Source organism: Sinohyriopsis cumingii, chromosome 8 (assembly GCF_028554795.1).
Source record: "Sinohyriopsis cumingii isolate HCF-2022 chromosome 8, ASM2855479v2, whole genome shotgun sequence".
In the NCBI taxonomy this organism is placed as follows: Eukaryota; Metazoa; Mollusca; class Bivalvia; order Unionida; family Unionidae; genus Sinohyriopsis; species Sinohyriopsis cumingii.
This window is the reverse complement of record NC_142968.1, coordinates 64,681,323-64,697,230: the sequence shown is the minus strand read 5'-3', so window position 1 is coordinate 64,697,230 and position 15,908 is coordinate 64,681,323. Positions and strand designations below refer to the sequence as shown.

Sequence of the window (15,908 nt, the reverse complement as noted above, 5' to 3'; positions counted from 1 at the left end):
TGAATGGTATATATGGTGATGTGAATGGTACATATGGTGGCCTGAATGATACATATGGTGCCCTGAATGGTATGTATGGTATTGTCCAGACTGATGTCTATTTTAAGCAGATCAAAACAACAAAGTTAGGAGAATACCTTGTCATGCTTTTCATTCAGTTCCCGTTTTGTAGTTTCCACCTTTTCTAGATGTTTCCTCTGAGCTTCTTCTGTAAGTCGGTCCAATTCCAGCCTGTGTTTGGATTGTAATGTTTCTATGGTGCTCCTCTTCTCCTGCTCCAAACGTTTCTGCTCATTAGCTGTGGCTTCTTCAACCTTCCAATATAATAAGAGACAGATCAATCAGAAAGTTTAATCACAAACAAAGTTAGAGGATGTACAATTGGTTACTTTTTAAACATGCAATAATTATTTAACACATGAAACTTTACCATCATTCTCATGGACAAGATCATCACATTGTTGACAAACTCTGTAAGAAATAGGTGACACATAAAAATGAACCCAAAATACATCTAATTAGTTTATTTAATCTCCAACATGTGGATTACAAACAAACACAACTGCCTAATGCATTGACACAAACCTGAAGCCTTTAAAAAATCCTTAAATAAGTACAATCTTTCTCTACGATTCATATATTTTAATTGTACTTATTATTCTGAACAAAGTAATCTATCGTGAATGATCATTGGCCTCATTTTATATGCTTCCATTCTGCAACCAAACCAGCTTTGTCTATAATGCTGTGCATGATTTTTTTTGTACCGTATTTACATGAAAGAAAGAGACTAATTGATGGAAATATGGCAATCATAGACACCACATTCTGCTGTTGTATTTCACTGACAATTAGCCAAGAGAGATTTAGAATGTTATTTGTTAAACATACACTTAAAAAAGAATTAGGTCAAGCTGAAATAAACAAACATTTCCATCCCTATGAGTGATGATGAGCTTAGTCCTTGCTATGCCGTCCTAATATGTGAATATTATAGTTTTCAAACATTTTAGTACTTGTATTACAGTGTGTCAATCATTTATTACAGTGTGTCAATCAGTTATTATTAATTACAACAGGTTATAAATGAAACTGACATTCTTGTTTCATTTCATTCACAAGTTATGCAATTTTTTGTAAACTTATTGAATTTTCTTTTCTTTCATTGCCAACCCTCTGATGTTTTTTTTAAAAAAATACTGGTATATATATCCATTTCAGTCTCCTTCATACCTCCCATCTATATTTAGTGTTGCTGACCTTGCCAAGGTGAAAGTATACATATACAAACTGGTTAACTGGCAAATGGGGTGAGCAAAGTTCATTATATTCCAGCTTCCAAAATCTGAATCTTTAGAGTACAGTTTTCAGGTTATGCATCCCAAATTTATCTGAATTAAGCAATTTAAAAGGGTCACATTCAATTGCCCATATTGCAAACTTTGTAATAAAGAAATTCAAGAATGTATAAAAGTTTGAGTATTTTCACATCCGTACTTTGGAAGAAAAAAAACAACAGGTTCCATCAAGCACCACATTCATTATTTTGCTAAAATTTACCAAAATTTTATTCCAGAAGTTGTGAGATGATTCAGTAAGAAACACTGTGTTTTCAGTAAGCTGCATAATGATGCTTTATGAATTCAGAAAACTTTGACAAGAAATTTCAATGTAGCTGATACAGGCAATTAGAAAATAAATGTCTTGCTATTAACTACTGTATAAAAAAAACCCAAAAAATTGTACACACTGAAATTTGCATTGTGACTACTTAGAACAACCATTTCAAGTAAACAAATCAACCAGCTGATAATACCTGTTTATCAAGACGTTCCAATGCTCTTTTCTTTTCTGCCTCGAGTCGAGTATGTTCCTCTTTATGTAAAGAGCTAACTTCTTGTTTTAGTTGCTCTAGTGCCTCGTCCATCTGCTTCCTAAAAATATACATGAGTTCATCATTTGCAGTTACACCTGTTTAATATAAACAAATACATTTTTGCAAAATTTCCCCCCACAAAATACTTTATTCAAGACAATCAAAAATATGCTCTATCACATAATAAGCTCAGTAATTTTATTTCTATATTATTCTTGGAAGTCATGACAACGTAGTGCAAATCAACAAATTTTAACCGAGGTTCAACAAACTTTAAAACTGAATGGTAGACCACCTACAGTGGCGGCCCATCTGCAGGGAAAGAACCTGAAAGTCAAATTTAAATTTTGTTTACCAACCATTATATTTAAGAATTCCCTTTCTTTATATAATAATTAATTTTTAAATATATATGTTTATAGTTTGACCCCTCCTCTTTTTACAGTTACTGATGTTTACACTGGTATTACGTATATACAAGATCCGTATATACCTTTAACAAGATTTCTGGAATGTAGTCAGTGTAAGCAGTTGCCTACTAAAGTTACTATTCAGAAACCATTATTTTTTAAATTTAAACTTACCATGATTGTGACTTCTGACTTTAAGAATGCAGAATTTATAAGTTTGTTTATTAACCAAACTGTAAGCCATCAAGAAAGTTTGGTCAGAGAACTTAATCTAGAACAAAAGTAATTCTGAAAACCCAATTTTCTTTCAGCATTACTAACCCAGATTTCTCATCTTCTGACCCCAAGATCAATAAGCCTCTACCATACCTCAGTGCAAGCCCTCCACAAAGTCTGAAATTTGTGTGGAAAACCCATCTTTCTTCCCTCAGTCAAAGTGACCTTGACCACTGACCCCAAAACTGGCAGGCTTTTTCCATACCCTAAGTGCATGCCATTCACAAATTTTGGTTCAGGTCTGTGATGTAGAACTAAAGTTATTGTGAGAAAACCTCCTTTTTTTAAATTCACAAAGGCCTTGACCATTGACCCCAAAATACATAGACTTCTTCCATACCCAAAGTACAAGCTATTCACAAAGTTCAGTCAAGTTATGTAGTAGACAACTAATGTTATTGTGCAGAACCATTAGCCTTCTTTTAGTGATAATAACCTTGACATTAAATCTGTTGACCCTAAAATCAAGAAGCCTTATTCCTATATGGAAGCCATCCACAAATCTGTTAACTGTAGACAGTAGAGAAATCAAGTTATTGTGCAGAAGCAAAGTTGCTAACAGACTGATGACAACATAACATAACATGCTCTGCCTAATGGCAGGCAAATAAAAAGATAAAGAGTGACAACCAAGATTGAGGCCATGGCATCATATGGTCATAAGAGTCAATGAGTGAACCAAGAAAAACATCTTTGTGAATTACAAACGACTAATCATGTGTATATCTAAATTATAATCATTTAAAGCAGAAGAATAATCAATTGTTTTTTTTTAAAAACCTGTTGAAACCCTAATGAAATGTTCTTGATACAAACAATATGAACTCAATTCTGTTCACATTTTTATCTCATGGACAGACAAGAATGGATAGAAGTGGTGCAAAAGTAAAATCATGCCATTTGGGTCAAAAAAGAAAAAGAGATAAAAACGAAAACAACATTTACATGCAGTGAGAACTGCACAAAACAACACTTTTACATATCTACAAGTGGCTTGTTTGGGCTTAAAAGTGCATAGTATGAAAGTGAAAAGGTTTGCAAATGTAAAACATGACCTCGAGATAAAAAAGACAACTTGAACAAAGCTGTATGACAAGGTTTGTACTCTTTCATATAAATGTAATATCAGATTAAAATCATTTGAATTTTGCTAAACCGTTTTGTTTACAAATATCACATATAATTTTAATACACGTTGGACTCAAATCTGGATCACTGAATAGAAATTTTCTTTTTCTTTCAATTAGTGATTCATTATTTTTGGCTAAACATTTTGAGAGAGAAGGACAAATGGACCTCTCCATCTTGAAAAAAATGTTTGAAATTACATTTTCACATCACAATCATTTTTAAATTTCTGAAGAAATTCCTTCCAGTGCTTTGCTTAGTCATTTTAAGATTTTACAATCATGACAAAATAATGACTGATGACATTGGAAACTTTTTATTTCTGCTTAAGAAAAATGAAAACAGGTGTAATACATCACTAAAGCTAGTTTTCATCAAACAAATAATTTGCAATAAAAATCAATCGAAACAACAATGACAACAATGTAAGACTGAAGATTTAGCTGGGATTTCATGCACTAATAAACCCTGATATTCACTGCTTCCTTTTTGAGTTCACCCATATAAGTCACAAATTCACCTATGATGCATGGGCAGGCATGGATCCTAATTTTTGTATATAAACAATTGGTCCCTATTTGCTGAAGGTTAATAAAATTGCTACCAAATCTGATAAATGACACCATGATATATTGCTCATTTTATTGTCAGATATAGTAAAATGTGCCCAGATATTTGGAATAAACATCATGAAAAAACTCAGAATTCTTAATAGGAAGTCATATATTTTATTCAGTTTTATTTCTATAAAAAAAAGACCAGTACCACATAAATAATAATATATACAAAATATCAACTAAGGAAAAATTTGTTAATGCCTACTGGTGGCAACATTTTCTTAAATGAACACCAATAAAATAAGCAAAGTAAAATTTGCATTTTAAATTTATCTCCAAATTCAGTTTCAACAAAATTATCATAGTGATATATCCTCTTTTATACAAAATGTGAAGTGTTAACTGACTATCCAAGTGATGCCCCCTAGTGTTTCTGCACAAACCTTTTTTAGAACTGTTTTGATCTGTGATTTACAGAATAGTTTCTTGCACTGTTACAAATTAATCGAAAGTAGACCTGCTTGGTATTATCACATTAACCACGTCTTTTGCATCAAATGAAATAAAGGTAGTAGAATACAAAACATTAAAAGGCAAAGCCTACCTGTATAAAGCACTTGCAGTCAGCCATGTGTCAAGTCAACACAATTCAATTGACCAATCAAACATAGTTTTAAATGTAATTAAAGTTTTTAAAGTTTATCTGTGATTTATCCTACTCATCAGCAAATCTGATAAAGGGTAACATGGGAATCCATTAAAAAGTTACCTTAGCTTCATAGAGTTAATAATAAACAGAGACATCTATATATACACATGACTTTGTTATACAAAGTTTGCAATGAACTTAAAATTCCCTAACTGGCACTTAGAGGTCTGATCGTGGATATGCTGAAAATTTGTATATCTTAGAATGAAATCACAGAGTTGTCATCTTACTGACAGAATAAAAAGAATGTTAATTTATGACATTTATAGAAATAAATGTCCATTTTTCACCCAACAAATAATCTAGTTCTGTTTTGAGTCAACAGTAACACTAGAATGCATCCACTGTCACTACAGAAGTCAGTAATGAAATACACCAAGTTTTTGCTGATATGCATAATATTTCCTTACACTTCTGAGAGTAATCTTTCTAATGACCTTTCATAGAGTGGTTATCTTGAAAAAAATATTGGTTATCTTGAAAAATAGGTAATTTATACAGAAAAGCTCACAACTTCATTAGAAAAAAGCTATTTACTATTTAGTAACAAATATTCCAAGCAAAATTATTCCATTTGATCATTTACCCCCCTCCCCCATGTAAGTCCCACTTTTCTTTTAATTTCTGAGGTACCCTAGAACTAACATGCTAGCTAATGATGTGGACTATATTCCAGTATTCCTGTTTGTGAACTATTGAGGGAGTACATTTTTCAAAATTGTTAAAAGGTAGAAACATAGTTGTTTCATTTTGATTACTAAGAATCCCTTGGTCTAAATTAAAAGCTTTTGGAATTGAAATGAAAAAAAACAAACATGTTCTGATAACAGTAAACATGCTTTTACTGATTACAATGTCTACTGATCCAAAGTAATCTGAACCTGATTTGAAAGTACATGTAATATTCTTGAGATATTTATCTGAAGATCCATGTATGTACTGTATAGATAATAATTTTATTTGAAATAATGCTTATAATATATTCACTTCTGTTTTCAGCATTACAATAGTCATGAACAGTCTACTGGAAGCTTTTGATGCATGACAACAGATTTACATGCCAGATTACAACATCAAAAGTACCGCAGATTAGTTTCCTCCTCAGCCTGCTTCACAGCCAATTCTTGATGTAGTTTTTCCATAGCTTCATCATGCTCAAATTGAATTGCGGAACTGAGAATTTTCAGAGTTTCAGCAAGTTCAGTTTGCACAGCTGAATCAACTGTTTCTGCTGGTTCAACATGCTCAGTTTGCACAGCCAAATTCTGCAACTCTATTGCAGTTGAGGGGAACACCTGTGCTGGCCTGTTCACCACAATGGGAGATACATTCAAGCAACATAATTTTTCAATGGACTTACTAGTTCAACATTTTCAAAACAAATATTTGTAAGAATAATGACATAAAATGCATTTGTATTAAAGCCGACTATTTGATTCTACTTATATGCAAACATATCAAAATTCTCAATTGGATTGTTCAGATACTGACAATTACTTCAACAAATTCTACAAGTAAAGGTTTCTGCTACAATGGAAATTCACAATCACTTTGAAGTCCAACTTCAAAAATGCTGGGAAGACATGCTAAAATACATACAACATATGTACTTGCTTTAAAGACCAGTCCAACTTCAAACAGCACAGACCCAGATCTGCTGTTGCATAATGTGCTGGAAGATCTTGGGCTATGCAGTTTGTAAGGAATAGTTAGTAGAGCAAGCAACACAGACCCTGATCTGCCAGTGGATTATATGACAGCAGATCAGGGTTTATGTTGTTTGCAGCTGGAATTAACTTGTAAGTGAGAATACATCATATATGCACTTCCCACTGAAGACATTTGGATCTGGCATTATTTTTCTGTCACAAGTTTCAAAGCTGGTCCTCTAGCAAGCAAATGTTGAACTTGAGTTAACCCATGAACTGCTCAAAATAACATTCAAACAGACACCAAATTCTTCTAATTAATCAGGTGTGAACTAGTAATAACCTCACAAACTGCAGTACTAATGTCTCTGAAAGAATAAAGAATGATTCAAGTCTTTAAAATAATGACCCTCTGACCTGGTAGTGAAGACCCTCTTTACACTATGTTTTTGGATACCAAAAAATAATAATCTTTTTTTTTTATGTCCCAAAACATGGAGTCAACAAAATTAATTCCAACCAAGAATCCCTTGAAAGGATTAATGCTCTACTGGGTGAATAGGATTTCCAGGAATTCAAGATATGACCAGTTCCTCCATTTAACTTATATTTTTGAGCAATAACAAGATTTTCAAAGTAGCTGCTGTGATACACATATCAAATATCAGCTTGGAACTATTTTCATTTAGGATCAAGTGGACATCATTAGAAGTCTTTTGGCAAAACCCCCATTTTATAATGATCCATTCAGGGGGAATAGTGACATGCTTTTTAAAACAGTCTCATGGCAGAAAACTTCAAGAAAGACTGCAACACTGGGAGCTACAGCTTGGTTACCCAAAATCAGACACAACATTAGGGTTACTGCTTAGTTGGTGAAATCCAGTAAGCACAGACATAAACCAAAGTTGATACAATCTTCAAAGTTCTATACTTCTAAACAAAATTTTGAGTTGAGACAAAACCTTTGGACTTATAAGCTTGAACTTATGTTGAATGCTCAAATGCTTTATGAACACATGGTGAGAAAAAATGTGTACTCCTTACTTGATGACATCTTTCTTCTCCCGGATGAGTTTGTCCTCTTCTGCCTGCTGCTCTCTCTTTATGTCTTCCTTCACCTTCCTCAGTCGGGACTCTTTGTCCTGAAACAAACAGAAAATAGCTATCACTACCCAATAAGAAAATGTAATCAGGTCATCAAAATATGCATAAAAAATGAAAAACTCCACTTTCAATGTGTAAAAACCTTAAAAATACATCATTACTAATGAGACACAACACAGAATATCTTTTTTATTTTGCTTCATAATCAGTATTTCACCATTTAGCAAGAACAATTTGCAAAGATAAATTGAATTAACAAGATAAATATCTGCAATTATTTAATCTTTCAAAGGTGTGTACACAGAATGTGTGGCATTCAAACAAATCAACAGGGTATCATGCACTGAATTGTTCTCTACTATTATCTTTCCTCTAATCTGAACAAATAAACCTGAACTTCAAGTCATGAGACAGATTTTGATTTTGGGACCTATGTGTGACAGTCCCCATTCCTTTGGTAAGTACTATCATAACAATGTTTCCAAAAATTAAAGCCAATGTTGTGCCCCTGTTTTGTCCATATTTGCATCATTTTTAGTTAGAAACAGAAACATGATAAAGACTGAAACCTCAAGCAGTTTCTTCTTTTCCTCCTCTAGTTCACGATCCATTTTGGTTTTCATCTCCTGTAGGATGCGAGCATTGGTGGACTTCAGCTTTTTCTCCTCCTCATCTAAAAGTCTACTGTCTGGATCAGCACGTCTGAAGAAAACAGGTAAATTTATAAATAAAAGCATTTTTGGTTGTGTTTTTCAAAACCAAGTTTCCTAACTTTATCTGTATAACATGTTTTCACAATTTATCTAGAGTACTCTCAAGAGTACTGTCGATGGACCAAATACTGAGGCAGTGTGGATCTCAGAGGTGGACCAAATACTGAGGCAGTGTGGATCTCAGAGGTGGACCAAATACTGAGGCAGTGTGGATCTCAGAGGTGGACCAAATACTGAGGCAGTGTGGATCTCAGAGGTGGACCAAATACTGAGGCAGTGTGGATCTCAGAGGTGGACCAAATATTGAGGCAGTGTGGATCTCGGAGATGGAAGAAACTGCAGAACCGACAGAACATCATTAGTCTTGGATAGGTGACTGCCACTTTATCTTGCACATGTTGTAACTGGGGAAGAAACCCAGGACAAATCAAAGTACACGTGTCACCACTTTTCAATTCATGCTGTAAAACATTACTAATTTTATGTAAACCATTCAATGTCAGGATAACTGTCAAGTAATGCAAACAGCATGTTGAAAGGATATGCTTAGTTTAGAAGAAAAATGCCTCAACTTAGCTCATGCACTTCCTAGACAAACTGTCCCTAGCTAGCATGACAATTCAAACAGCCAGAATCAGACACCTAATGCAAACTCTCCAGCTATTTGTACCCCAGGTGCACGTGACATTTTAGTTTCTCAATGAATCAGGCATTTTGAACTCCAAAATTCTGTAAGTCAACACAAATTGTATTTATTTTTAAAAAATCTTCAGAATTTTGGAAGTTTTATACACACTTAGGATCTGATGTGTGTGTGTGTGTGTGTGTGTGTGTGTGTGTGTGTGTGTGTGTGTGTGTGTGTGTGTGTGTGTGTGTGTGAGATCAAATTGTTTCAAAAAGTAATTTCAGGATGACAAGCTGTTAACATTTAGAATATTTATGGTTCCATTTAACTATAAGGTAAGAATCTACACATATTAGACAATAATGGATTATCATATGGCAGGAATCAAAGTACAGATTAAAAGGGTGTTGTTTTTGGGCGTACACTTGTGTAGTACAGTTAACCCTCATTGGCATGCTTCCACCATCCACTGATTGGGTCAAGCTGAAGAAATCTTTTGCTATGAGAGTCATACTGTTGAAATTCTCCTTCCAAATGTTTTGCATTTCCATTATTGAGGAGGTACAAAAAATAATTATTTTTTTATTTTTTTAACACATTAACACCTGGAGGTTTTTGTCGTTTTTGTCTGAACTTCGAGTAGGAAACACAGTTTGAAAGCTATTTCTGAATACATCCAAAAACACCAACTTCCAGGTGATCTTCCAATAAAATAGTGTTAGTTGTGTTAGAAACATCATTTTTCATTGGCTATTTGGAATTGACTTTTTTGTTGTTTATTTTGCTTAACAGACCTATCATTTTCTTATTGAGACCACTCTTTATTCCAAATGCCCATCTTATCCTACTTTTTGCAAAGGTTCATCTGTCTGTTTGCAGTTCATACCAGTTTGCCTTAGATCCAAGACCAAAAAGTCTAAAATCCTGACACAAAATCGGATTCTGACCACAGGCAAATTTTGGGTTAAAACAATTGGGTCCAAAAATAAGGTTTTTCCCTCTGTATTTTGTAATGCAACCAGAAATTCCAGATTATTTGGTATCATTGTAGAGCTACATCTGTCTACCTTTCTATAATACCACCCACTTTAGTGTAACATACATGACCTTGACACTACAGGGCTTGGCAGTAGACTACTACCTCCTGCCACTTAAACTTGTCACCAGGGGTTAATGTGTTAAATATCAATCCATTGATCAAATGCTTATGTTCATAGGGTTGAGATATCCAGTAGTTGATGAAAGGACAAGTTTAATTTTTTATTTTATATTATGCAGATTTAATATCAATATTTAAAAAAAAAAATCCATGTAAAGCAAATCGCCATGCGTTTATTTAGCACACTCAAGTGTAGTGGCTAGAAAACCCAAAAATTCTACGAAGCTGAATGAAGGTTGGTAAATAAATGTTAAATATCTTGCTGAGATGTTTTCTTTCATAAAATTTGGACTGTTTGCTTTTCTGTGTTACAATGATCTTATTATATTTATTCATCATGATTGCTCATTTTTAAATACAAAGATATCTGACTGTCACACAAGCTTCCTTTTGATTTTGAAGAAAAGGAAGAAAACCAATTCATGCATTACCTGTCATGAAAAGATACAACTTTTAAATTAAAGCTGCACACACCACCATGTCATCAATGAGCTTTCATCCACTCTAAATATATGTAAATCTGATGACCTGTATGTTTGACCTTTCATTAAAATGGGTATTAAGACCTATTTCACTCAAGGAAAAGGTATTCATGCTTGTGTGTGGTCAATGGGCTAGATAATTTGTTCAGGACAAATGAGCAAGATACCTAAATTATGAGTAAAGGTGGTAATCTTGAACAATGACAAATCAAACCAACTGGCTAAGCTGGTTGACCAAGACTCATAATATCAAACCTAATGGTTATTCTAGTTGACCTACACTCATGATATCAAACCTAATGGTTATTCTAGTTGATATACACTCACAACATGAAACCTTATGGTTTATCTGGTTGATATACACTCACGACATTGCACCTAATGGTTATTCTAGTTGATATACACTCACAACATTGAACCTAATGGTTATTCTGGTTGATATACACTCACAACATTGAACCTAATGGTTATTCTGGTTGATATACACTCACGACATTGAACCTAATGGTTATTCTAGTTGATATACACTCACAACATTGAACCTAATGGTTATTCTGGTTGATATACTCAATGGTTATTCTAGTTGATATACACTCACAACATTGAACCTAATGGTTATTCTGGTTGATATACACTCACAACATTGAACCTAATGGTTATTCTGGTTGATATACACTCACAACATTGAACCTAATGGTTTTTCTGGTTGATACACACTCACGACATTGAACCTAATGGTTATTCTGGTTGATATACACTCACAACATCAAGCATAATGGTTATTCTGGTTGAGTCACACTCACAATATCAAACCAGGTACAAAACACCTAAAAGAATAGAAAGGTGTGGAGCAAACATGAAGTTTCTGTTGCAATGTGTGCACAGACATTTGTTCTAAACATTTTCCGCTGCATGCAAGGAAAGCAGTGCAAAAAGTATATAATTTGAACGAAGCTGCAGAGTAATACCAAAACCAACATTCTGATCAATTTTTGTTGTAAAAGTTTAAAGAGGAAGATTTGGGGAAAGAATAAGAAAGAAAAAAATGAAGACAATCTCTTCAATCCTTGAAGCAAAAAAAAAAAAAACAGAAAAAAAACTGCAAAAATCAAGGAACCTTTTCTGCATATACAGAATATATTTAGGTGTACTAAAGTATGAAATTTTAACATGTTCTGAGAAACTATACATACATATATCAGGAACCCTACATCATATTACACGTATCTTCAAATGGGTATAAAATTTAGTACTTTTTCATCAAAGGATAGCATTACTTCCTAAAATGATCAATAGGCCATGCTTAAAAATTCTCTTGTTGTACTCTGAATAACTAGGTCTATTCTAGAATGCATAAATCTTGGATTCAGTCTTGAAAAAAATCATGCAAAGAAATAAGCCAAATGCAAAATTGTGCATAATATTTGCAAGTCTTAACTTTCTTTACTTCATTAAATTCCCCACCCCATTTCTAATGGAAAACATTTTCTTTTCTCAGCTGTGATGACCTTGACCTTGGATCTTTTGATCCAAAATCGACTGGGTTCTTCCTTACTCCATGTGCAAGTCATCTAGAAAGTTATGGTAACAATAGATGGTGGACAAATTGAGTCATTGTGCAGAAATTAAATTGGTAGCAGGCAGTCAGATGTATGTTCAAATGGACAGACCATATTTTAACATAATACACTCTACCTTATGGTCGACATATAAAAACTTGAAGAAGAATAAGCAAATTATTCATTCAAATATACCCCCATCTCTCCTGCATCCCATTCCGACCCCATTATGGAAACCAGTGTATCGTTTTTTTAAAAAGGGACAGAACTCTTCTGAAAATTGAGTGCCATGATTGGTCATCATGCACTTGTTCTGATAACGACAACATGTAATAAATTTAACAGCAATCCTCTTTAGGCAGTTGCATTTCATATACTTCTGTCATATACTGCATTCAGTTGTACATGGGAAAATGAAATAACTCTGAAAAAACAATAATCAATATTTCTATCTTTACCTGATGACTATTATATGCACCAAGTTTCACAGTAATCAATACATATTCTTTCGTACCCTTGATTCAGTTGAAGGACAAATGGGCAATAATTCCATCAAAAATTGATTCAGAGCAGTGATTTGTTGACATGTATCTCTTCATATGTCGACTACAACATCAACAAAATTTAATGACTATCCACTGAAAACTGTGAGGCTTTTTGTGTTAACAAGACTCTGTCATACATTAAATCAGGCTCCAAATCAAAAGGGCCATAACTCTAAGAAACATCAAAGAAGGATTGTGATTTGTTAATATCTGCATCTTCTGATAATGATCATAGCATTTCCCAAGTTTCACTGTGATGCACTGAAATCTGTAAGACTAGTTGTATTCTCTAGGTTCTATAATGCACTGCATTTAGCCGCAATACATAAAGGATGTAAAAATCGTGGGAGTAAAGTGATTTGTAGAGGTGTGTATCTTCAGGTGGTGACCATGATATTTACAAAGTTTCCTGTGATCCATCAAAATTGCTGGGCTATTAAGCTACATTACAAAAAGGGCAACGAGTCCAGAAAAATTGTGGGGGGCCATATGTGCATCTTCAGATGATGTTTTTATTTTACTTTTATCATTGCCAAGTTTCACGTTGATCTATTAAGAAATATGAGAAAATTGTGATTCACAAAATTTTGTACACTGCATTCAGTTGCAAGTAAGAAAGTACAAAAAAAATCATAAAAACTGGAAGAGTACCTACACATGACTACCATAAGATTTACCAAGTTTCATGGCATTACATCAAAAACTGCAGGACTAGCTACAACAGCAGGACTGCGCTGGACAGAAGAATATGTGGAAAGACATGAGAATTCCTATGTATCACTACCACTATAGAGACAGGAATACAAAAAGTACCTATCTATTAACTTTAACAGTCCTGTCTGTATCTGAGGATAGCAAATCTGGAATATTTTAAAGATGGCCTAATTGATTCTTTATGGAAAAAAGGAAGAAATGTCTTAAATATGTCACACTCTATATCAGTATTCTAAATGCAAATGCAATCTTGAACCAACCCACAAGCTAGTTAGGTGGAAAAGCTGCAACTTCAAGTGTTAGATAAAAAAAATAACTTACTGTGATATGGTGTATTGTTCTCCAATAGAAACAGGGTTTTTTCTCCTACTGTGAACATGTATAATTTATTAGCAGATAACTATATGCAGGAATGATTCTACTATATTAATTAGGGTTGCATGGCATCTTCAATTTCCAATGGCAGTCACTCATTTATTATTTTAAAAATATCCCAAATGAAAGTTTGTATCAATCTTGTCTGGAACAATCATGTAAGTAAGAAATGATCCTATATCGGAAATGTAATTTTATCATTTTCCTTACTAGAAGTTCTCTTCATCATACAAAAGTACGGCATTGCTTTTAAAGGCGTTTACGCATAATAAATATCTGGATTCTTAAATGTATGTGCACCAGCATTGTGCTGACATGCTGGGAAATAGTGCATACATTTATCTAGTGACAGGTATTCCTTCCTTAACTTATTTCAAATTTTTGGAATAGCTCTTTGGATAGTTCACAATACATACTGGAAATGATGATACAAATGCTTTGTGTTTTGAAATGCTTTAAGTAAACACGGGGCCTGTGACTGACCTGCCAAAGTGTGCTTCAAGTCAAGTGGTCAAGTATGACGTGCTAAATCATTTTTTGACAAGTTTATTTCTAATGAACTGAATGGTTTTTTAAGATACTCTAGTTTGACTTTATGTTTTTTAAAAAGGAAAATATTTTTCACCAGCATTCAGTATTTCAGTTTGTTGATTTGTGTCTGCTCGGTAAATATAGTGCTAAAGATGCCTACATCTTAGAACAGAACAGAACTTAAATTTCATGTTATTCATTTCAAGACAAAAATTTCCCCAAAATACTAATTTCATGATGACATTTTTTTAAATCCTAAATACTCAATTCATCATTTAAAAATGTACTAACATTACACAATAAATAAATTGACCAAAATAATCAATCTGCAATATCAAAAAAATTATCAAATAGATTTTTTCAAAATAAAAATGTACCACAATGTTTTTTGTGATACAAAAATTCATGAAAAGATAAAAAATTCTGAATTCAAGGGATTGAGAGGGCATGAAAATTTTATTGTTGAGATCATTTTAAATATTCAAAAATTTGGAATATAACATGAACATTTATTTTTCCTTTCAAATTGTTGAATTGTAACTTTGCTTTGTGTACCTGGTTCTAACTTATCACATCTTCTGGTTGAGTGGCAGAGATTAAATGGTGGAGTATGAAATCTATGGAACAATTTCATTCGTAGTGTACCAAGAGAGAAGTTATATAGGCAAACGATTTTGTGTAAAAACATGAAACATATTTCTCCTTCCTGTTAAAATGATGACTTGTGACATAATCTACCAAAGAAGTACATACAAAACATGGATGCCCAAAGGAAGCAGATGTAATATATTACAAGTACACTATACTTGACAAAATATTTCTGCATTTATTTCATCTACATTTATATCAGACAATCTTAATTTTATATTTAAATTTTATTTTTAAATTATTCACCAAGATCAATCTGATAACATGCAATGAATACACTAATGAATGTACTAATAACAGCAACCATTGAAAAAAGTACCAAATTAAAGTAAATACAGCACCCAATGAATGAAAACAAAAAGAATCTCATTTTTTGTGGCTATAACATACAGAATATGCATTACTAATTGATAGCATCATTAACCTACTGCAGCCTGTTAGGAATGAGCATTGTAGCCTGTTAGGAATGAGCACTGTAGCCTGTTAGGAATGAACACTGTAGCCTGTTAGGAATGAGCATTGTAGCCTGCTAGGAATGAGTATTGTAGCCTGTTAGGAATAAGCATTGCATCCTATTAAGAATATATAATGCAGTCATTAGGAATGTATATAATTAAATATAAATAAAACAGGAATTGGTAATAAATTAACATCTTCATTGATACTCTCAACTCTACAAAACAACATTTATAATTTATTCATTTATAATGAAAGCAAACTATTCAAGTAAATTGTTTGGCAGAGAATAATGACCTGATCACATTCAGGTTAGGAAAAAAACTCTCATACCTTCTGGACCCAGTCCTCCCAAAAAGACACATCATCTTTATACCATATATACCAAA

The 15,908-nt window shown here is 33.2% G+C and overlaps 1 protein-coding gene across 6 annotated transcripts in view; it reads right to left on the bottom strand.

Annotated features, from left to right (window-relative positions):
* Positions 1–15,908, bottom strand: part of LOC149793697 (uncharacterized) — a 120,140-nt gene that overhangs the window by 78,358 nt on the left and 25,874 nt on the right. For 4 of the 6 annotated variants that reach the window (XM_089967688.1, XM_089967689.1, XM_089967691.1 and 1 more), the window contains exons 12-17: positions 13,831–13,878; positions 8,282–8,414; positions 7,653–7,750; positions 6,040–6,261; positions 1,817–1,934; positions 138–314 (exon numbers count right to left, since the gene is read on the bottom strand). In XM_089967688.1, coding sequence (XP_089823814.1) covers positions 138–314; positions 1,817–1,934; positions 6,040–6,261; positions 7,653–7,750; positions 8,282–8,414; positions 13,831–13,878 — 796 coding nt within the window. The remainder of the gene's footprint in view (positions 1–137; positions 315–1,816; positions 1,935–6,039; positions 6,262–7,652; positions 7,751–8,281; positions 8,415–13,830; positions 13,879–15,908) is intronic. The other 2 variants (XM_089967690.1, XM_089967693.1) reach the window with 2 other exon arrangements.